The sequence below is a fragment of the Trichosurus vulpecula genome, chromosome 5 (genome assembly GCF_011100635.1).
Source record: "Trichosurus vulpecula isolate mTriVul1 chromosome 5, mTriVul1.pri, whole genome shotgun sequence".
NCBI lineage: Eukaryota > Metazoa > Chordata > Mammalia > Diprotodontia > Phalangeridae > Trichosurus > Trichosurus vulpecula.
This window is the reverse complement of record NC_050577.1, coordinates 242735296-242760095: the sequence shown is the minus strand read 5'-3', so window position 1 is coordinate 242760095 and position 24800 is coordinate 242735296. Positions and strand designations below refer to the sequence as shown.

Genomic DNA, 24800 nt, shown 5'->3' with positions numbered 1-24800 from the left:
AATGTGTCAACTTGGGCAAGTCACAGTTCCTTTGAGTTTCAGTTTCCTCTTCTGGAAAATGGGAATATGTTCCTAACTCACAAGGTTATTATGAGATTCCAAAATGTTTAAGGACCATGTAAATTATAAAAACCCTCATGTAAAAGTTTTCACAATTCTCAATAGAATTTGAATACTTGAATTAAAGAGTATAATTCCTAAATTTAGAAAAAATAAAGGCTTGGCAAAATAATTGAACACCAATTATAAGAATATATAGTGGGAGAGCTAAATATACATAAGTGGGTAGTTATTTAAAAATTAAACTTCATGAAGCAATTAAATGTTTCTAGTCAATGGAAAAGTCCTGAAAAGATCACCAGAATTCTTAGACTCAGAATGGCAGAGCCAGAAAAGATCTTAGAGATGATCAATTCCATCCTTCTCATTTTATGAATAAAGAAACTGAAGCCCAGAGGTCACAGATCAAGTCTGCATGAGAGGCAGAGCTTAAGACTAGGACTCCTGTCTCCTAATCTTAAGCTCTTTCCATTATAATATGCTGCTTCCATTCCAACTATTAAATTTATGTAACAGTAAGATTCATATACTTAATAAATAACTTAGAAATAAAAACATTAAGAATGCAAACATTAAGAATAAGATACTTACTCAGACGGACGTGGACTACGGCATGCCCAGGATCTGAATCTCCATCCCTGTTTGTTTGTTTTTTTTTTTTTAAATTTAAGAATGAGAACACACACATATTTAGTCTGTTCTTCAAAATTTCTGTGCTTCAAAAAAAAAGTCAAATAATGATCTACATAGTAAATACAACTATCATGTGCCTAACTATATGCAAATTCATATGTATGTGTACCTGATAATTTTTTTTATTTTAAAAAGCTTGAAAAGTTATGCAAAATATTATACGCTCATAGAACCAATGACTTTGCAAAACTAGATTAGGTCTAGTTTCATAAAATTAAATGATCAAAAATAAATAGCCTGCCAGTTAGTGCTGGTACTATACTTTATAATTGTCATGAAACACATTATTTCAATGAAGGAGGTACCTGACAAAAAAACTTTCAAAAATTCCTTTAACCCAGTGAAATTATCAGCAAGACTGGTTTTTCTGAAAAATGCATTTCTGTCATTCTGACTGATTACTCAAATTCTTGAATTCAATTCAGGCTAAATATTAGCAATAATAGACTAAAATTACCATAATCAGTCAGAAAGTTAGGGAAAAGTAATTAAAAATCACTAAGAAACATTAATAGGAAAACAATATAGATATAATACACATACAATACACATATGTATATATGTGTATATATAGCCTATGATCTATATATGAAAACAATATATGTGACTATATATACATGTATATATGATGTATTCTAAAATAACTTCAGTCTTCTATTACACAAAGTCAATTCTTAATTGAATTCTGATTGTACTGTATGATAATCTATTTTAAAAATTAAAATCCATTGTGTATACAGTCTCTGGTGTTACTTTTACAGGAATTAGTTTAACTAAAAAACATAAGAGCAAAAGCATCACATTTAATTCCTGAAATAATAAAAGATAATTTGAAAAAATATATGGATAAACAGCAAATGGAATGCACTGCGCTGTTCACATACTGAAGTAATAGAATGAACTAACATTTAGGACTTGAAGAGAAAGACTTTATTTATAAGGAGAAGTAATCATTTTCTTTTACCATGAGAGATGTAGGTAGCTGGAATTTAATGCATGCTAAGATCCCTGAAAAGTACTTATATGCATCTTCTAGGCAATTTTGTTTATCACAGAAGTATACAATGAACTACTTTAGGACACCTAAATAGAAGACACACATGACGAAGGACTTCTTAATCTTTGGTCTTTCCAAAATAAAGGGGTCTTGTCTGACCAATCAGGAATAGAAAGAATTGCCTATAAGAATCCTTATTTTACCTGATATATACACACACATTACATAATTTGAATGTCACATTCTGTTCAATTGCAAGTTTCTATAGAAAAGGCTCTATATATGGCAGGAACTAAATGATATTTGAATATTCACAATGAATTAACACTACAGTTGTAGCTTATTTTTTAATCTACTTTTTACTTTTGATCTAAAGATAAGTCTCTATAAACAAAAGATTAAAATATTCTACTGCTAGCAAACATGCCACTTCCACCCATTAGGATTCTTGAGAATTTGTCAAACTTCTTTTGAATCCTAATTCCTAGAATGGTGCTTTTCTTCTAGTAGGCATTTAATCATTATTTGTTGAATGTCAACAAAGTCATGAATCTTTTAAATTAGAATATGCTGAAAAGAAAATATATTCCTCATGCCTTATTAGCCAATTTAGAAAATACCCTCATTTCACTGGTCCTAGCTATGTTACTACCTTTCCTTGTGGATAATAGGTCAGTTCCCTCTTGGTGACAACTTTGAGGTGAGATCTTACAGACTGAAACCTCTGCCCCTCAATCCTGTCATTCCTGCCTACCTTTAAGGGAAGATATGCTCCAGATATGCGCCATACATCCATACATCCATATGCCTTCTATCCTAATCTCACCTCCCTTCAAGTCAGGCAAAGATGAATGGAAATCATAAGCCATATATTCTAGTAACAATGGCCAAATGGGAAAACTAGGCATTTTCTGAGTCTCCTACATGCTGGAACCCATATCACTGTAGTACCAGAATGCCCACGTGCCTGAAGCAAGAGAATTCTCCTCAATGGCTTCTATCCAGGTCCCATTTTGTGGGGTGCCAGATTAACTACTATAACTGTAATGGGACAATTCCAGCTGATCAAATGACTGTAGAGGCAACTCCGCTGGAAAGAGTCGTACTAATTGGACAATCAAGTTCAACTCAACATGGGGGCATTCCTGTAGGCTCACATAGTAGCAAAACTGAAAAACCAATGACTATACGTTACCCATGAATCTGCCCACTGAAGGAGATCATTCCTTGAGGAAAAAAGCAAAAAGAATGACAGCTGATCGGGGCTGACCCCAACAAATCCCCTCAACAGCACAATGGATCTAAAATGGCCATGGAAATGAATATATTAAGTAGGAATGAGCCCGCCAGAGAGGAGCCCACCTCTCCAAAGAAGAAGCCAAAGAAGTGAGGGCTACTTGCACCTGCCAACTTCATTGCCACATAGAAAGGGGCCTTTTTTCCTGAAGCTATGGCCAGCTATACCATGGCAAGTAGCTTATGTAAGCTCCCTTCCATAGAGTCTATTAAGTTCTGCGGCATCAGGCAATAAGGGTGAAGGAGGGGAGGGAGTTTGGGGATGTCACTCTAGTAGAAATCAGTATGTGGTGGTAAATAGGGATAAATGGATCCCGTGTGAGATAGAAGGCCAGGGTCCCAGGGGGACATTGTGGATCCTGCTTACCATACGGTCTACCTTTATGCTGGTGGGAAAAGAAGTGACTAGACCCAGAAGAGAAAATGTTAGGTTGTGAGATAAAGAACCCCGGACCCTGTCCTGGACACTTCCTTACTTTATTTCCACAAGTAACTTTGGACACTGTTTGGTAAATAATAGAGACCCCATTCTCACTGCTCCTGCTGACCTATTTGATTTTCCATTTGTTCATTGACCCTGATCATCACCTATGTAGTGGAGGCAAGCAGACCCAAATGGGACCATGAAAGCAGTCCTACTTCTCACAAGAACTCACTTGTTTTTGTGTTATTCCCCCAGGTACAATGCTGTGGAGCCAATCACATTGAACTCCTTCATACGCTCTATGCCAGCCATAGCAGCAGCACTGAACTTCAACTTCATATGGATCTGTCACCTGAATCCAGGAACACCTGATGGGTAGATCCAAAATGCCTTCCAAATCCTGGCTTTCTGCATGATAAATAAAGTCGTCATCCTAATGATAACCCATTGAGCTCTGCAATGCAATGTATTCATTGCCAGCTCGCTATCAACCTTCGCATGTCCTGGACAGGAGAACTTTTGTTTTGAATGAAGGGTTCTGGGCCCAGAGTGCGGTGGATTGTGAATTAGTGAAAATCAGTTTAACTGATATGGCCTAGTATGCATGTATACAAAAGCCCAGAGACTGGCTTTACCCGCCACCACCAGCCCCAGCCTCTGCATGGATGACACAGTTAGAATTACGTTCTCGTGCTTTATTAGATAATTTGGAAACTATTTTCATTTCTCTTGACCTGGCTATACTACCATCTTTCTCTATGGAGGAAAGTGCAGTCTCCGTTTGGTGCCAGACAGGTTTTTGTCTAGTATTCGATGTAAGTATAAGCCCTGAGGGGTTCTAGGCCTTTGACTAGCATGCAAAAGCCACTGCAGAGTCCTATAACCAGATGCCATCCCACTGTGTGTTTCCCTTGGCTGAGGCACACTGAGACTTCTCTATTGGCATCGATTCTCCTTTTCCCTCGTAATAAGATTTTGTTAATTGTTATCCCTATATGACCCTGCTGATCTCCAGCCAAACTCTATTGCACTACACATGCTATCGGAGAAAGTGAACAAATTCATTCTTTACATTCTCACTATGAGTAGGACCAGATGACAAAAGACAATGGTAACTAAATGAAATAAAGACTCATGGGTTCTGTTGGAAAAAACAAAGCTGACAGAATTTATTTTTCGTATGTCCATATCAAACAAGAAACATCACTTTATAGTATTTTTTGTGTCAAATTTTGCAGTCTCTGTGTAGTTGTTGTTTCCTCCAAAGCAGAATATAAGTTCATCTATATCAGCACCGATCAGAGCCTCTGCCACATAGTAGTAGCTTGACAAATGGCTAATGAATCTAATAGTACATGATAAAAACCACTTACATGAACAAAACAGAATAGAATTAATTATGTGGTAAGAAAAAATGACGATGAAGAATACAGAGAAGCATGAAGAGATTGCATGAATGAACAGAGTGTGAAGTATGAAGAATTTGGAAAACAATACAAATAACATTATACGAGAAACGGAAATAACTATAATGCAGCAATATGAAAGCTACAATATGAAAAGTAGAAAAAAAACATAAAAGAACATTGAAATTGAACTCCAATCGTAATGACCAAGCTTGTCACCAAAGAAGGGATAGGAGAATGCACTCTCTTTTCCCTCCTTTGCAGGGGTGGGGGTCCATGAATGTGGAACATTGTATATGCTGTCAGTTGACATGCTGGTTTATTTTACTGAATTGCTTTTCTTTTCTCTTTTTTATTCACCATTATAATGGATGGCTCTCTAGGTTGGAGAAGAAAGAGAGAGGGGATAGGGAAATGAATATGATTTTTAAAAAAAGATATCACAAATATTTTGTTTCTTTAAATATAGGAAATTGGTACAATTTACATAAAAGACCCAGAGCCATTCCTTAATAAAGTCTTCAAAAGAAGAAATACAAAGAAAAACAATCACCATATAAAATGTCCCAAAGTATTAATAATAAATGGAATGCAATTTTTATTAAAACTTGGAAATAGTACCTCAAACCCAGACAATAGGCAAAGTGATGAAAGGCAGAAAAAGTCAACGTTGGAGGAGCTATAGAATGATAGACACACTAATACACTTTTGATGGAGCTGTGAAATGGTCCACTCATTCTATAAAACAATTGGAGGTTTTCTGAGCAAAGTCACTAAATGCGCTTTTGACCTAGCAATTTAGCATCTGGTTATATTCCTCAAAGAAGTCAACTATAGAAAGAATGATCTCACACATGTGAAAATATTCATAATCAGACAATTTGTCAGGTCAAATCAAGTCAAAAAACATTTATTAAGCACTTCCTCAGCAGAGTGCTGGAAATACAATATAAGCAAAAAGAAAGTCCCTGACTTAAAAAGCTTACATTCTAATGAGGGAAAACAATCCATTAAAAGACGCTGAAAGTTAGAGATGAGAGAGAGAGGTACCTGCACAGGGACCTACAGAAGTCCAGATAGTTAGAGGTGAAGCTGGGATTAACTTAACTTAAATTTTTTCTTTTACAAATAAAGCCGATATAGCCAAGAATAGAAGGAATGCAGAAAATTGGGGGTGGGACAGGATTTTCATAGACAATCTCTCAGATAAGATGTGATTGGGTTGGTATATTGCTGTTACAGGAAACAATGAGCTGACTGATTTAGGAAAACATGGACAGACTTGGATTTATGAAGGAAGAAGTTATCCACTTTCAGCAATGGGAGGAAATAAACATAGCACAGTTTTACATATATGTGTATGAGTGCATATGTGTACATATGTGTATGTTTATGGATATCTATGTATATATATGCATGTACATACACACACATATACATAAACAGCCACACTTACTTGTAGCCTTCTTTAGGGTGGTAAAGGGCAGGAGGGGGAAAAAAGTGCACAGCAGAGAACAAAAGAAAACCAACAAGGAAGTAATGAAAAGTTGGAGAGCTTTGAAAACAAAGTGTAGTATTTATTATATAGGTTTTCCTGAAATGACCTCTCTTATGGTCTGCTGTGTACATAGCAATATTTTTTTTCTAATTTTGTATTTAAGTTTAAAATTTTAAAAATTACCATAAATAAAAAAATTTTAAATTCTAAAACAAAAAAAAAGATCTTATGGAGGAAGATAGTGAAACTTATTGGCGGCAGCATCTCCTAAAATAGCAAGAAATAATAAAGATAAAACAAATTTATAGAAAGCTTAATTAAGCCAGATCATCATTTAAGAGTAGGAAACAACAAATACACATCATACAAACATAGAAAAAAACTGTCAAATTTTTCTATAACAAATTACTTTCACAATCAAAGTCAACTGAACCATCATATTTGTATTCTAATATCATAGTCCCCAAAGTGCTGCATCAAGAAGAAATGGTTATACAGAAAATGGAGATCTTGCATAATTAAACTTAGAAGGATTCTTCTTAACTATAGGTGGTCCATGTGAGCTCATAAAAGATAAAATGGACAACTATAAGTACATAAAATTAAAATATCTTGTATTACTAAAAACAAACACAAAACTAGACAAAATTGGCAGAGTGGAACAAAATATCAATTCTGCTCTACAAAATATATGGGAATTGACACAAAACATGTTTGAAATCACGATAGTAAGAGAAATTTAAATTAAAACAACTTTGAGATTTTCGTCCATCCAAATTGACAAAGATGGAAACAGTCAGCGTTGGAAGGTTTTTAGAAAGACAAAAACACGGACACACTGTCTAAATCCATTCTGGATTTCAATTTGGAATTTGGAGTTTTCTTATCCAAGAAAACTAATTTAAATGTTGATATACTTTAACAAGAAATTCTAAAACTAGACACATAAATCAAATGTAAAACATTGATATGAAGGTCCAACATATGCCAAAATATCTATTACAGAACTCTTTATGTTTGCAAAAAAAAATTAAATCAGCATAGGTTCCAATCAATTAGGGAATGGCTTAAAAAATTATTGTAAATAAATTTTTAAAATTTTTAAGTATGTTTTTGACATAGAAATATAAAAATAAAAGTATGGTATATGAATGTGTAAGGACATGCCTTCTGAAAATTAAAATGGCACATAACAGAAAATAAGATGTAAAGGTGAGCTGCTCTCATGTTCAAGTAGTTCATTTTGAAGTTTTTAAAGAATACAAAACTTTGAGTATATTCATTTGTGCCTAGTAAGGGATTTGAGTCTTTGAATATAGCTCATTGACATATGAAAAGAACAGGAAACGAGGTAAACCGCCAGTAGACTTGTCCCCAGAGCACACAATGCATGTGTGTGCCATGAGGAGAAGTTTAAGAATTTGAAAATCTGATGAACCCTGAACCTCAGAACTTTTGGTGACTTTCTGGTGAATGGCCATTGCCTGGTTATAATCTAGTCTACAGAGATGAAGATTTGGGAAATGTATTAGTCACCATAAACTAGGGTGAGAGCTCTCAGCCATGGACTACAAAGTATTGTTCCAGGAAGTTTTCAAGGTCTTCTTTCCTACTTACTGCTTAGAAGGTACTAAGACTCAGAGCTCAAGCTCCATAGAAGAACTAAGGAGATTTCTATCATCCCTATCCTTTCTCACAGAGTTTAGCAGTGTCTCAAAGCAGCATTTTAACAGAGCCTGGAGGTGATATAGAGGAGAAATGTGGAACAAGTAGTGAGCCTGGCAGAATTTCCACAGAGCACTGAAATATTAGTAGTGAGTTGCCTTTGCCACAGATTTATCATTAACCTCTGCCTCACTACCACTGATCTAAGTATGAGGCCACAAACATTGTATTTATTGTGGGAGAACATTCCCTAGTTTTATAGAGGGAATGTTTTCTACCTAATGTTTTTGCTATTCCATCTAATAATGTCTACTGGGTGTTTGTCAATGAGAAGCATACTTATAGGCATTTATGAGCTTTTCAGTCTTAGAAGAGCAACCTGAAGAAGTAGCTTCCCCCTGGGGGACCTAAGCTGCTCATGTGAATGCAGACTGTTGGGAGTGACTCAGTGGGGGTACCACAAAGGTTATTTAATAGTATCATCCACTGAGGAACTCAATGAAATGTGTGAAGATTTGGATAAACTTTTACAAAATCAAATATGTGTTTTGTATATTTACATATATATTTTTTAAAGTATGTAATTTCATAGAGGAATATGCTACTCAAAATAAATGTCTTCCATGCATATTTTAAAATCATAAAATATTCCTTGAAAAATTCAGCAGAAGTAATTTTGTTCAACAATCTTCTAATTGCTAATATCAAGCCAGTCATAAAACAGAGGGAGTTCATGGCTACTTTCAAGGAGAATGTCCAGCACAGAGTATAAATGAAAGAAGTAATCTCTATCATATGGTGAGATATTCCAGAAGCTCCTGTTTACAGATGACAGTGTTGATTACCTCAGATTCCCAAACATTGCAAAGCCTCCTAAATGGGACTGATAATAATTCAAGAGTTCAGCCTATCCGAATAGGAAAAACTAAGTGGATGAAAAATGTCTATTACCCATATTATGATGTTTATTTGGCTGGATGGCCTCTGAATTGGACCCACAATTGAATATGAAGGAAAGAGTGGTTTACATAGCCTTTAAGAAAATGCGTATCACTTTTAATGACCTTACACTTCTCCCTGAGAAAAAGATCCATTTTTCAAAACAATAATATTCTCCCAGGGATATTTTATGGCTGACAGTCACAAAATACCACAACTTCCAAAGAATTAAAGTTGAGGTACCACCCAAATAACAATGGAGAGGTGGACAATGAGTTTGTAAATGGCAAAACATTTTTAATAACGAATTGAATTGGAAAAGTGGCATAAAGGATGTCATCAGATATGTATGAATGGAAAAGAAGGTGATCTGGAGATGTGGGGAGGGTCAGGGGAAAATAACAGATAGCACATTTACTCCATTGGTATATGTGCAATGTGAAAAATTCTATAGGAACTAGAGGGATATAATCTGTGGATGATTTATAGAAAAAGGTGGAACAAGTCACACAGAATCAGAAGTCATGGATGGGTTGTGATTTGTGCAACTGAAGGGAGGACCCACATCAATGTATCTCCATAAAAGTAAGATGAACTGAGAATCACCGAATATTATAGCTAGCAGAGACTCTTAAAAAGTCATTTAGTCAATTCTCATTATTTTAAAGATAAGGAAACTGGGCCCCAGGAAGATTAAGTGACTGATGTACATTGCACATTGATAAACGTTTGTGGCAGAGTGAATTACCCAAGGACACACAATGATTTAGAGGCGAGTTTCCTAATCACAATTCCTTCTAAAATACAATTTAAATAATAAAAACTGGTATATAACAATAAAAAATATCATTTGAACCCCAAATTGTAGTATACATACTTGCATATGCTTCTTATTACTGGAGAATTGCTGAGTTAGGCTCTTAGGGGAAGCAGAAACTCCTTTAATTTCTAAATTCATCTAAATGCAGCTATATTTCCTGCAATATATTAAAAAAGAAGAAAAAAAGGCAAGGTAAAATACTGTATGAAACTATGCATAAATGAACTATGCAATTTATTACAATTGATACTAAAAGAAATCAGGGAAATGATTAATACCACCCTTCCTTAAAATCTGTTCCCTGATTCACCTTTCCTGTTTTCTTTCTCTTCACTGCCACTGAAATATATTCTTCTGTCTTTCCTAGAGCCTTTTTATACTACCTTTTAAGTTAAAATTTAAGAACTATGTTTTTCTGTTGGTGAAGATAGATTTGTCTCTATTTATGCTTAATTACTTAGTCAACTATGGTGGATAAAAGAAGAAAAGGTAATTACATTGGGCAGGGAAAGTATACCAAAGTATACTAAAAAATCCACTTTTGAGGATGAAATGATTTTAAAAAATGGATCAGTGCCTGTACTACCCAAGGTTTGGAAATTTTATTATAGAGTTTTTGCCACCTCTTATGTAGCCAACAATGCATCTTTGCCCAAAAGTTCACTCCCTGTTTAGTAATGGAAAGAGAATCCCGACTTGCTTTCGTTTGCTTGATTTGGCATTCAATATAACCATGGACTGCTCTCACCCAAGATTTCCCACTTGGGTACCTTCCATCCCCAACCTAACCAGCCTACATCTCTCTTCCCTATCCATTATTTTCCTAAAACCTTCAAAGGGACTACAGGTTCCACCTATAAATATAAGGGAAAAACTTCCTTGGCTTGCCATCAAGTGTATGATGGTAATAAACAGATGACACCCAGGCCCCATTCCTTCCTATGTCAGTACCTAAGTATCCTTCAACTAATACAAGACAAACATTTATTGGAAAGACACATGCCCTTAATTTAGTTTATCATACTTAACCACCAAACCTGTTACAGCTCTGTTACTGGTCCAAATATATTCTAATATACACTGGTGCCTAAGTACAAGTCACTGTTGTCCATTCAGTTATGTCCAATTTTTCGTGATCCCATGGATCGTACATACATGGGCATGCCAGGCCCTTCTATCATCTACTATCTCCCAAAGTCTGTCCAAGTTCACGCTTGCTGTTTCCATGATGCTATCTATCCATCTCATCCTCTGCTATCCTCTTTACCTTTTGCCTTCTAGCTTTCTCAACATCATGGTCTTTTCCAATGAGTCTCGTCTTCCCATTAATGTGGACAAAATATTTAAGCTGTAGCTGTTTTAGTGTTTGAACTTCCAGTGAATATCCTGAATTAATTTTTTTTAAGTATTGACTGATCTGATCTCCTTGCTGTCCAAGGGACTTTCAAAAGTCTTCTCCAGCACCAAAATTCAAAAGTATGGATTCTGCAGTGTTCAACTTTCCTTATAGTCACACAGCCCATACATTGCTACTGAAAAAACCATAGTTTGACTCTACTGACCTTTATCTCAAGCTGATGTCTCTGCTTCTCAGTTTGTGTCTAAGTACATATTTGAATATATTTAGGCACCACCAGTAACAATATTTGTTGTTGCTTTTCTTGTCTGAACATTGTTAAGGACAGGTTCAAAATTAAATCTTGCGCACATTTTTTTAAAGTCCCACAGGTATTTCCAACTCCACAAACACATAGGGCATGTACCTTAGTCACGAACTGGGGCAGGCCATGGGGGGAGGGGGAAAGGAAGGGCTGGGTGAAATAAGAAAATGTAAACATACCAGAGAAAACTGAAAAGCTATTCAAGTATAGTGTCCCGGAGGTCTCGGTAAAGCCACTTAGGCTAAAATTAGGCCAGAAACTCACCCAAGGCATCTTTCCCGGTTCAGGACAGTTTGCAGCTTCCAAAGACCAGAGTCAATTCTCCCCTCCTCGTGGGACGGGGTGGGCACAGCGCGGCTGCATTCAGATTGGTTATAATGCAGCACCCCTGGAATACTCCCAGTCGATCTCAATGTCACCCTTCTCTCACCCCACACCATAACTTAACCATACCCACAGTGGGGAGGGAGGGGCTCAAAGACCCACCTGAGGTCCTCGGAGCCTGTGATGACCAGATCCGGGGATGACTGGGAGTGCAAGCATATGAGCCTGAATGAGGCGGGTAAAAGATGCGTCTTCCTCTTCCTTCAGGGGTCCCACTTAAAGAGACAACTTTCCCTTTACTTGGTTCTGGGACTCCCTCACAGCACGGAGTCTCTGCGGTCCCGGGCACTAAGCAGTTTGGCGTCACCTCTTGGAGCCCGGGGATCAAACCTCGTTTAGTAGGCGTGCTGGCCAAGAGCAAAGAAGGCAGTGTAGTTACTCGGTTGCCTAGAAACATATGGACGCTTCCTCCCCTCGCGCTCCGTCGCCCTCAAGCCCAGACCGCAGACGGGAGGAAATTAAAGGTCTTAAATCCCTTTGCCTGCCTCTCTCTTTTCTCCACTTGCACCACCCCTCCCCCACAAAGGCTCTGCACCCGCCCCACTAGCCATCGGGAGAACCTGAAAGATCGTGGCAGCCCTGCTTACTTAAGCTCCTCGGCATCTGCCGCCTCAGCTACTTTAGCCTGGGGGTGTAGTGATCTGTTCTGCAAAGAAAGGTATAGGCCACAGGAAGGGGACGGGGTAGGCCTTGTGGCCCTATGCCGGCTCGCAAAGCGGGTGCTGGGTGCACCTTCTGGAACCTAAGTAGGTATCTAAACGTGGATTCTGAATCTCCAAGGTATTTAGGTTAAGATAAACTTTCTTGTCTATGCAACTAGGTGACAGTAGATGGAGTGCCAGGGCAAGTCACTTAATCCTGTTTGCCTCAGTTTCTTCATCTTTAAATCCTCATTCATTAAAATAAAATAAGATTCACATCAAAGGATCCAGTCCTCCTAGGGACCTCAAAAGTCATCCAGTTCAATCTCTTCTGGTTACAAATAAAGAAAAGCCAGAGCCCAGAGAGGTTAAGTAATTTACCTACAGTCTCAAAGCAAGTTCTTGGCAACAAAGTAACCACAAAACTTACCTCAACTTCCAATCTTCAGCTCTTCCACTACTACAACAAGCTTGTCTCCTCATATTCTCAAAGAATAATTTGAATGCAATACTCCTTTAAAATATTAAATTTAACTGGGTAGAAGAAGATGAGGATGGGGTGGAGTGGCAGTGATGAAAGGTAGTGACAAGGAAATTAGCATTGTTTTCAGATGAACTATGTGCTAAATTTAAATGTTCCCCTAACGAATGGATCATGTAGCATCACAGGTTGACAAGCCGTCAAAATATCAATATGTATAAAATTAGTGGAACTTCGTTGCAAGGCTTCCTACTCCTTTCCTTCTCAGGGCATAAAATCAATGGGAGACAAGCAGAAAAGAGAATATAACAAGGAAACACATTCTTGAAATTAAATATGTAGGACCCCCAACTATGTTACCCCCAACTGGTACTCACCCTGGCAAGTTGCTCCTCGTCCCCCAAGGATGGCTGCTGCCTTGCTGGAAGGTTGCTCTGTAAATAAGTTTTCTTAGATTGTAAGTGATGCATTTAGTGAAGGAAGCTGTATGCCTTATTAGCAGGAGAACCGAAGCTAGAAACAATTCCCTCCCTGCCCCAAACTGTTACAGAGACTCTTAGGATACAGAATCAATCCACAGCACTCTAACATACTGACAGCCAATCTGACATGACAGGTATAGACACACAAGTCCATAGGGATACTGATAGTCAAGCCCTTACCAACTACCAGCTTTACTCTGGTATATGAGCTGAGAGATGTGTCAGTGAGAGAATTTGGCCTATTAAAGACACTATGCTAAGACATGATGTTACCGGTAAACCTAAAGATATAGTTACACATATATCTAGGTGACAATACCAGAGATTATCCATGTGAAATGTGCCTTGCATGTAATTGCATATGTTTGCTCTTGTACATATGGCAGCTAGGTGGCGCAGTGGATAGGTAGAGCACTGGGCTTGGAATCTGCACTCAGACAGCTGTGTGACCCTGGGCAACTCACTTAATCCTGTTTGCCTCAGTAGCCTCATCTGTAAAATGAGCTGGAAAAGAAAATGGCAAACCACTCCAGTATCTTTGCCAAGAAGACCTTAAATGGGGTCAAGAAGAGTAAGACACGACCGAAAATGAAACATTTTACACGTGAATGTGCATAATGTCATGTATATGTGAGTATACTTGTTTTTTGTTTTTCTGTTAATGTTCATTTGGCTTTGTTTTGTGTTATGTTTGTGTTATAATATCTATTTGTTAATTTGTTGTTTTGCATATATGCTAATATTTAGAGATAAGTTGGACTTTGTATATAGACCAATTGATAGCATTCTTATTGTTGCAACTAGCTAGCTTTACTTTGTTAGGTAGCCATGCTTATTGCTTTTGAATGATTGATTACTGGGTATTATGGCTATTCATGTACTTTTGAAATCTACTGTATGTAGTTAGGTATGTTGTCACTTTAGTTCCCTCCTAGGTTATACTCTGTATAGTGCCATGTCTACTGCATGTACTGTTGATGTGTATTTGTTTTATTTTCAATGGTACTGAAGTTTGGCTACCTGGGATACCATGAAAATCACCCTTGTTGTTTTAAAGCACTGATGTTTGTACTGATACTGTAGAGTTACAGGTTTTGCACTTGTTCCAGCTGTTCTTCCCAAGGTAATGCAAAGTTTCAGCCCAAGGAAGCAATGTAACCTGAGTCCCAAAGCCCATTGGTATGGACTCCCCTCATTGGTGGAGATCAATTCCTTGAGCCTAGGGATTGCCCTCCTTTTAAATTCTCAATAGGGCTACCTCCACCCATTGTACTCAGTTCTCAGCCCACTTTCTTTGCTGTTTCATATGCCAATGGGCCAATCAGAATCCTCAAAGGGGAGCATCCCTTTCTCTATGACCTGCTCATTACCTCCTATAATCTTGTCAGATGAATTGTGGGTGGAGAGGAGAGTGAGGGAGGACTCAACTAATCAGTAGCTAGCTCTCTAAAAATCTGTTGGCTGGTTGCTGTATATGTGACTCTTTGGTGACCCCATTTTGGGGGTTTTCTTGGCAGATACTAGAATTGTTTGCCAATTCCTTCTTCAACTAATTTTACAGATGAGGAAACTGAGGCAAACAGAGTTAAGCAATTTGTCCAGGGTCACACAGCTAGTAAATGTCTGAGTCTAGATTTGAACTCATGAAGAAGAGTCTTCCTGATTCCAAGCTCAGTTACCTATCCACTGCACCACCTCAGAAATGACATAGAGAAAAATAGAAAGAGGTATGATGGAGAGAAAGAGTGTGATTAATAAATGGCTATAGGTCTAATGGTGTTTTGCAAACTGAATGCAATTTCTGAAAAATAAAAAAAATTGAAAAATATGATTTTAATTGAAATTTTTGACCAAGCTGATACTAGTGATCACTGCTGATACTTGAGTATAAGCTAATAGTTTACAAAGAGCATTATATGCACTATGCATGTTTCATTATAATATTAATGATATTTCTTGGCACATAGAGGTAATAAATACATATTGAATTAAATGATGTAACATTTTAAATTCATTAGCTAGAAGCATTTAATTTATTTGAAAGCAGTTAGCAGAAGTAGGATCCTAGAGAATTCCTTTTAAAACCAAAATCAATGGATGAAAGTAAAAATATATTGTTCATTCCTGAACAGTGTAATTTATTCATGTAATGGATTTAAATCATTTAGATTAATGTCCTAATACTGCCAAGTGAAATTTCTAACCTTCAGTGTACTAGCAACATAATTCTACTTCTCAGGGCTTTTATATTCTTGAAATGATAGGATTGAGATAGTCCAAAAGACAGAAGGAAAATTTACAGAGGTGCTTTTTTTTCACAAGTTATCAGGTTATGACAGATCCAAAGGCCTCCTCAGTGGAAAAGTGACTGTTTTTTAAAAGTTTCATTTTTACCCCTTCAAGGAGCCAACTTTTTTACAGGTAAGGAAATGGAATCCATTAATTTGTTGTTAAATATCTTGGCAATATTAAACATTTAACAAGCCTATTGCTTATATGCTGAAGAATAATTAATACTACCCTTGGTTTCTATACTCTTATACCCTATACCCTATACCCTAGAGGTAGGCTAATAATATGTACAACACTGTGTGATAGGACTATCTAACAGATCCAACCTCAACACATGTATTAGGATAAGGCAGCAAAGCAGAGACACTTTTGGGGGGTGTCAAAATTGAGGAGGGGAGGAGGTAAAAGCCTGAAGCTCTACCTCCCTTGACACAGTTTTCTGGTGGCTTCTGCCTATGTTGATGCGGCTTCCTGGTCACCTAGAGGATTGAAAATTTCCATTGACGTGTTTTGGAGTCCCTTCTAACTTAATAGATATCCAAAGACTACATAAGTAATCATGGCCTGCCTGCTGACCAGACTGTTTTCCATATGGAGATCATCCACCCTTCCCCCACTCTACCCCATATATCTGTAGAAGCTAAGTCCCACTGTATCCTTCTTGCATATTTTTACTATGTAAACCTTCTTTTATTAATTGCTCAGTTAAATACCATGGTCTTATTTCATTCCAACTGTTTTGTGATCTAACCTTTTGTTGTAATTCCCACGGAGACAGTGACACTTTCAAAAATCCCACCAGCCACTGACATCGTAGAACTGTTTGCAAGGAATTCAGGGAAGATGAAGCAACCAAGTGAACCAAGTAGAAACCAGTGGCCCCTTTGGTGAGCAAAGATACACCTTACAATCAGAGCAACTTTTTATAGTTTGGTGGTTACATAAAATCCAGTGATGCAAACTAAACTAAGACTATGACTATGTCACCTATAAGAAAGGTGAAGGGTGGATATATAGCACACTGACTGACAAGAAGGGGTCTCTAGAGTTCATAGCATGGAGAAAACACACAGCTGAATAACACTCTCTGGAAAGTCCAGTGACAGATACCACTTAACACCAGAGACCTGCTGCTGGGCAAAGTATCTCTTGAACAGATTGACTCATCCACCAATCACTTTCTAAATCTTCCACAAGAGACAGGACCAGAGATCCTGAGCCCCAGTGCAGTAGAGCAGGCAAACACCAACGCCAGGACCCTGTCACATGCCTCAGCATAGCCAAGGGAACAGCAGACTCGAGCTCTGAGAACCATCACGTGCTTCTGCATAGCCCCAGGGAAAGAAGCAACCTGGGTGTGGGGGGGCAACCTCCCCCCAAGCCTCATTGTAGCGCCTGGCAAAAAAGCAAATGCCAACCTTACCAGTACCAAAGTAAACAGGGAGCTACCAGTGCCAGACACCTGCCATGTGCTTCAGCATAGCCCTGGGCAAACAGGCAGCCACCAGCCTCCAGACCTCCATGTGCTTCAGTGTAACCCCAGGAAAACACAGAAACACCCCACCAGCCTCAGCACATGCCACACTAGGACCCTGGCTCAGCACCAGGTAAACTGCTGACCCCGACAGCCTCCAGAAATGCCAATCATCCCTCATCCCAACCCCTAAGTGCAGCACCAGAAACGGGTCCCAGTCGGCCTCAAGACAACATTAGTAAAGCACCAAGTAAAAAACCAGCTCATGCAGCCCCTGGCACAAGAAGCCTAAGACAGTCCCCTTCCACCCCAGAAGCAGAGCTCAATTTTAAAGCAAAGGAAAAAAGCCAAAAAAGATGAGAAAAAACAACAACAAAAGAAAAAAAGAATTTGACCATGGAAAGTTATTATGGTGATAGGGAAGATCAAGACACAAACTTGGAAGAGGACAAAAATGTCAAAACATCCATGGGCAAAACCCCAAAGAAAAATGGGAAATCATCTCAAGACCTGAAAGAACTTATGAAAGAGCTCAAAAAGGAGCTTAAAAATCACATAAGAGAGGTAGAAGAAAAATTGGGAAAAGAAATGAAAGTAATGCAAGAGAAATATGAAAAAAGAGTCAGTTGCTTGAAAAAAGAAAACAACTGTTTAAAAAGTAGAATGGCCAGATGGAAAAGGAAATACAAAAATCCACTGAAGAAAACAACTCCTTAAAAAGTACAATTGGCTGTATGGAAATGGAAATATAAAAGCTTACTGAAGAAAACAACTCCTCTTTAAAAGTTAGAAGTGGGCAATTGGAAGCTAATGACTCTATGAGAAATCAAGAATCAATCAAATTCAAAAGAATGAAAAAATGGAAGAAAATGTAAAATACCTCATGGGAAAAACAACTGACCTAGAAAACAGATCCAGGAGAGGCAATATCAGAATCACTGGACTATCTGAAAGCCATAATCAAGAAATTATCAAGGAAAACTGCCCTAATGTCCTAGAAGCAGAGGGCAAAATAGGTACTGAAAGTGATGGAATCCTAATAAAGCTGCCCCCAGCCCCAGTATTCTAACCTTCTGTTGCAACAATCTGGCTAGCAACTGCTGTGGGGGTGAAAAACCAACACAGGCCCAACAACAGGAACACTGCAAGCACGGGTTCTTTTGATCTGCTTTACTAAGGAGCGTAGCATTAAGGGGGTTAACAATCTCATTTCAATTCAACATATACATATATCTTTCACTTAGTTCAGAGGAAAAAGCCAGAATCCTGAACTTCAGAGCAAATACAAACAAATTACAAGCATACATTTATAAACAGACAAAATACAATTCATAGTTACCAAGAAACCATCAACATCTGAGTTCAGCCGGGAGCCTCTTACAGCAGCTGCCCAGAGTCCCGCGCCTCCAGGAGAGAGAGCCTAAAGCAAATAGCCCCGTTCCCTCTTTTCATACACTCTTTAGCTGTCATCAAACGTTATCTGAGCGACCAGAACTCAGGCTCCTACTATTGGCTCTGGTTTTAGCTTAGCTTAGGATGCTGAGGGCTTCACACCCACGTAGGCTTAGCACCTAGTAGATAGGGGTTTGGGCCTGGGGTTTAACACCTAGTAAGACTCAATCAAAGACACCCAACTTAATTGATATTACACCTTCTTATAGGCTCCACTGAGCAGCAGGCCCACTGCCCCTACCTAGCCACTCACCCCCTCCCCCCCATGCGCACACTCTTCTTCATATGCCTCATTGCTTATTAGAACAACAGGTGTGTCCATGAACTCATATTTCTCACAGAACAGCAAGCATGTCTATGTTATGAGATCCTAGCCACTGCCCCCAGACCCATTCTTCATATTTCCCATAGAAACAGCAGGTGTGTCCATGCACTTGACCACAATCACATCCATCTAGTCTCAGACAAGGACCATAATAGTTAGCCAATCAGAAAGCAGCACCACCAGGCTGACCAAGCAGGATGTGAACCCCAAAACAATATAAGGGACTTTCCCTAAGTAGGCACCTGCACAGTAATAGTAAAGAACTGATCTGGAATAAACTTATCATGTAGGGAGGCTTATTATAATATCATTATCATACATATGTACCCCCCAAATGGGTTTTTCTATATGCATTGTGGGTAATCATATTCACAGTTCCTCAGTGGCTGGGACTCCTCCCCTATCACCTAATCCCTTTTTTTAATATTCATAATTTCTGTTATGTAATTGCATCTTCACCCTATAAAAATCCATCTTGCTTTCTCTGAAGTTGCTGGTTCCTCCTGGAACTTAGCCCACTTCATGAGAGGCATCAGTCTCAATAAATATACTTGGATTAGAGGTGGTCTGACTCTGAATTCTTTGAGGTGGTTCCACTACAACACCTCATGAAACTGTAACAAAAGAATGCACCAATCACCTCAAGAAAGAGATCCCAAAATAAAAACCTCAAGGAACATTATAGCCAAATGTCAGACCTATCTGGTCAAGAAAAAATATACTGCAAGTGGCCACGCAGACACAACGGAAATATCAGGGAGCCACAATCAGGATTACACAGGACTTGGCAGCTGCAACTTTAAAAGCTCAAAGGTCATGGAACATGATATTTAGGAGCACAAATCAAGAATCACTTGCCTAGCAAAATTAAGCATAATACATCAAGGGAAAAAATGGTCATTCAATGAAATGGAAGGATTTCAAGCCTTCATAAAGAGAAGACCAGAACTAAACCAAAAATTTGATCACCAATATCAAGACCCAAGAGAAGCATAAAAAGGGGAAAAGAAAACATAAGGGACTCAACAGAACTAAACTATTTATATCCCAACATGGGAAGATAATACTTGTAATTCTTAAAAATTATATCACTAATAGTATAGCTAGAAGGAATATACATAGACAGAAGGTACTGGTATAAGATGAATTTGAGGAAATGAAATAAAAAAAAATTAAGGGATGAGAAAGAGGAGTACAATGGGTACAGAAGGAAAGGAGAGGTAGAATGGGGTAAGTTATTTCACATTAAGAGACACAAAGACCAATTACAATGGAGGGGAAGATAGGAGGGCAGACGAAGGGCTTCACTTGAACCTTATTCTCATTGGTATTAGCTCAAAGAGGGAATAATATACACAATCACTTGAATATAGAAATCTATCTTATCCAGCGGGGAAATAGGAGGTGAGTAGACCAAGTAAAAAAGGTGGGGGAGAACTGACAGAAAGGAGGGCAGATCAGGGGACATGGTAGACAGAAGCAACACACTGGTGAGGAGGGAAAGGGTGAAAGGGGAAAGAGGACAAATAGGAGGAAACAAGGATGTCCATTATCACCACTATTATTCAATATAGTACTAGAAATATTAGCTATAGCAATGAGACAAGAAAAAAAAATTGAAGGAATTAGAATAGGCAATGAGGAAACAAAATTATTACTTTTTGCAGATGAGATGATTATATACTTAGTTCTAGAACCCAGGAGAATCAACTAAAAAACTACTTGAAATAATGAACAACTATAACAAAGTTTGAGGATATAAGATAAATCCACATAAATCATCAGCATTCCTTTATATGACTAACAAAGCCCAGCAGCAAGATATAGAAAGAGAAATTCCATTTAACGTTACTGCAAATATTATAAAATACTTGGGCATCTACCCCTCAAGACAAACTCAGGGAACTATATGAACACAATTACAAAACACCTTTCACACAATTAAAGTCAGATCTAAACAATTGGGAAAATATCAATTGTTCATAGGTAGGCCAAGCCAACATAATAAAAATGATAATTCTGTCTAAACTAATTTACTTATTCAGGGCCATACCAACCAAACTACCAAAATATTATTTGATGGAGCTAGAAAAAAAATTCATCTGGAAGAACAAAAGATCAAGAATATCAAAGGAATTAATAAAAAAAATACAAAGGAAGGTAGCCTAGCAATATCAAATCTCAAACTATATTATAAAGCAGTAATCATATGCCTAAGAAATAGAGCTGTGGATCAGTGGAATACATTAGGTACACAAGATACAGTAGTCAATAACCATAGTTATCTAGTGTTTGATAAACCCAAAGACCTCAGCTTTTGGGTTAAGAAATCACTATTTGACAAAAACACTGGGAAAACTGGAAAAGACTAGGACACAAACTAGGTATAGATCAACATCTCACACTATATACCAAGAAAAGGTCAAAATGGGTGCATGATTTAGACATAAAGGGTGACACCATAAGCAAATTGAAGAGTAAGTAATAGTCTATGTGTCGGGTCTATGGGGAAAGGAAGAATCCATGACCAAACAAGAGATAAAGAGCATTACAAAATATAAACTAGATAATTTTTATTACATTAAAAAGCTTTTGTACAAAACCAATGCCACCAAGACTATAAGGAAAGCAGAAAGCTGGAAAACAATCTTGACAGCAAATATCTCTGATAAAGGTCTCATTTCTGAAATATATAGAGAACTTATTCAAATTTATAAGAATATAAGTCATTCCCCAATTGATAAATAGTCAAAGGATATGAATGGTTAGTTGTCAGGTAAAGAAATCAAAGCTCTAAGTATATGAAGAAGTGATCTAAATCACTTGTGATTAGAGAAATGCAAATTAAAACAACTCTGAGGACTACCTCACACCTATCAGATTGGCTAATATGACAAAAAAGGAAAATAATAAGTGTTGGACAGGACGCAGGAAAATTGGGACACTGATGGTGGAGTTGTGAAATGATCCAACCATTCTGGAGAACAATTTAGAACTATGCCCCAAGGGCAAAAAACTCTGATCCTTTGATCCAGCAATTCTACTATTAGGTCTGTATCCCAAAGAGATCACAATAATGGGAAAATGACCTACATATGCAAAAATATTTATAGCAGCCGTTCGAGGTTGCAAAATTTTGGAAATTGAGGGGCTGTGCATCATTTGGGGAATGGCTGAACAAGTTGTGTTTGCTGTATGAATGTAATAGAATTCTATTATACAATAAGAAATATTGAACAGGCAGTTTTTAGAAAAACCTCGAAAGACTTGTACAGATTAATGCAAAGTGAAATGAGCAGAACCAGGAAAATATTGTACGTAGTATCAGTGACATTGTGTGGTGATCAACTATGAATGACTCAGCTCTTCTCAGCAACACAATGATCCAAGACAGTTTGCACTGTCTTGAGCTCACAAAGGCAAATGCTATCTATATCCAGATAAAGAACAAGAGTGGAAGGACTCTGAATGCAGATCAAAGAAATTTTTTTCATTTACTTTATTCTTTCTCGTGGCTTTTTTCTTTTATTCTATTTCTTCTTTTACAACTGTGATTAATACAGAAATGTTTTACATGACAGCACATTTATAACCTATACCAAATCACCTACCATTTTTGGAAGAGGGAAGGGAAGGGAGAGAGGAAGAAAAATTTGGAACTCGATATCTTGTAAAAATCAATGCTAAAAATTGTCTTGACATGTAATTGGGGGAAAAATACTATTAAAAGAGAGAGACATAAAGACATAAAGGGACAGCTTGTGGCCTTAAGATTTTGGTGCCATTACTGACTCTACTGCTGAAGCCTATACAAGTAATTCCAAATCTGATCCATAGAGATTAGTTACAGTGACTAACTAAAAACTCTTAACAATTTATCAATCAACATCAATGGGAGAAGATGGTGCTCTTAGTACTATAACTAAAGAAGATAGGGCTTAGAGAGGTCATAATAACTACTGCCATTTGAGAAGCTATCATGGGGAAGTGAATAGATTTGTTTTGCCTGCCTCCAGTAGAGAGAATTAGCTGCAAGGGAAAGAAACTGTAGAGGGGAATGATACTCGCATTACCCAGCTAGTGGTTGGAAATGAGTACTTCCTCTGTCTTAAAGAGTTACATGTGAAGGGCCGCTAGGTGGTGCAGTGGGTAGAGCACCAGCCCTGGAGTCAAGAGGCCTCAGACACTTGACACGTGTGACCTTGGGCAAGTCACTTAACCCCAATTGCCCTGCCCCCCCCAAATAAACAAGAGTTACACGTGAGTTGTTTGCTATCTTATGAGGTGATAGAAATTAATGTTCTCAGACTTTTTATTTGTTTTTTATTCCAAACCTAAATAATAATAATAATAGCTCGTATTTATGTATTGCTTTTAAGCTTTGCAAAGTGTTTTACTTTCTCTCATTTGATCCCCACAACTACCCTGTGAAGTAAGCACTTTTATTATCCCCATTTTACAGAGGAGGAAACTTAGATTGAGAGAGGTTAAGTGACTTGCCTAGAGTCACGCAGGTAGTAAGTATCTGAGACGGAATTCAAACTCGGGTCATTCTGATTCCAAGTCCACTTGTGTGTGATCTTCCCCAAAGAGAGATGCTTTGTTTTGTCCAATTCCCATTCTTTAGCTTTGAACTGTAATGAAAAGAACTCTGCATTTGGAGGCAGGACATGGGAATGGAACCTGGATCTGTGACATATCACTCATATGCTACCTCTGGCAACTCACTTAAATTATTACCCAACGTTTGGTTTTCTGACTGTAAGACGAAAGAGGTGACCTTTACAGGAACTTCAGACTCAAATCATCTAAGGAGCCAAAGAAATCAAGAGTTTCAACAAGTTCCCCCTCTGTGCTTTACTGAATACATTTACAATGTATCCACAAGAATAGTCAAGATATGAGGTCAAGCCAGCCTCCGGTTGTGATTCTGCAAGCCTCGGGTTTCAGAGACCCATTCATTTTGTAGGTGAAGAATCTGAGTCTCATAAAACTGGAAGTGTTTTGCCCTCCAGAGTTCTCTTTCTATTCTTCATGTATTTTGACTGTACCTATTTATCTTAGCTAGACCATGAAAATGAAAGCTCCTTAAGGGCATGGAGGACTGTTTTTTGCTTTTTCTCTGTATCCCCAGACATTTAGGCACAGTGCCTTGGCTAAAGTATTTAATCAATGCTAGCTTAATTGTCTAAGGTCAAGTATACAGACAGGTGGAGGATCTGAACCCATGTCATAGAAGAGCTTGATGGGACTTTAAACACCATTTAGTCCAACTCCTGAATTTTACAGATAAGGAAATTGAGGCACTGAGAGATTATGTGAATTGTCAGGAGTCATGTAGTTAATAAGTGTCTGAAATGAAATTTGAACTCAAGCCTTCCTTACTGTCCTGCCCAATGTAGCCCTATGTGCTATGTGTTAGTTACACCACTCCGCCAGGAGATGAAGGAAAGAAATTTTGAACCTATGTCCCCACCCTCAACTTTTAACCATTCCATCCACCCCCCCACACCCCCACCCCCTCCCTTACTCCCTCCCCCCCACTCCACCGTTGTTTTATTGACCTGTTGTTGAGACTTGCATATTGCTATTGTAATTGGTAAAAGACCCGAATTCAAATCCTGTCCTGAATAATTACTAGCCGTATGACCCAAGGTAACTCATTTAACTTATCTCAATGTTTCCTTTGCTTTGAAAATGACATAAAATAACCGCACCTACCTTATAGGTTTGTTGTAAGAATCAAATTCAATACCAAGTGTAAAGTGGTTTACAAATCTTTAACGGTTTACAGATGTTCTAGCTATTG

At 37.9% G+C, this 24800-nt stretch overlaps 1 protein-coding gene across 1 annotated transcript in view; it reads right to left on the bottom strand.

Annotated features, from left to right (window-relative positions):
• CAPS2 (calcyphosine 2) overlaps window positions 1-9937 on the bottom strand; it is a 54798-nt gene extending 44861 nt beyond the window's left edge. Inside the window, exons 1-2 of the mRNA XM_036761517.1 lie at window positions 9857-9937; window positions 652-698 (exon numbers count right to left, since the gene is read on the bottom strand). Of these exons, the coding sequence (XP_036617412.1) occupies window positions 652-698; window positions 9857-9937 (128 nt within the window). The remainder of the gene's footprint in view (window positions 1-651; window positions 699-9856) is intronic.
• Between the last annotated feature and the right edge of the window lie 14863 nt (window positions 9938-24800).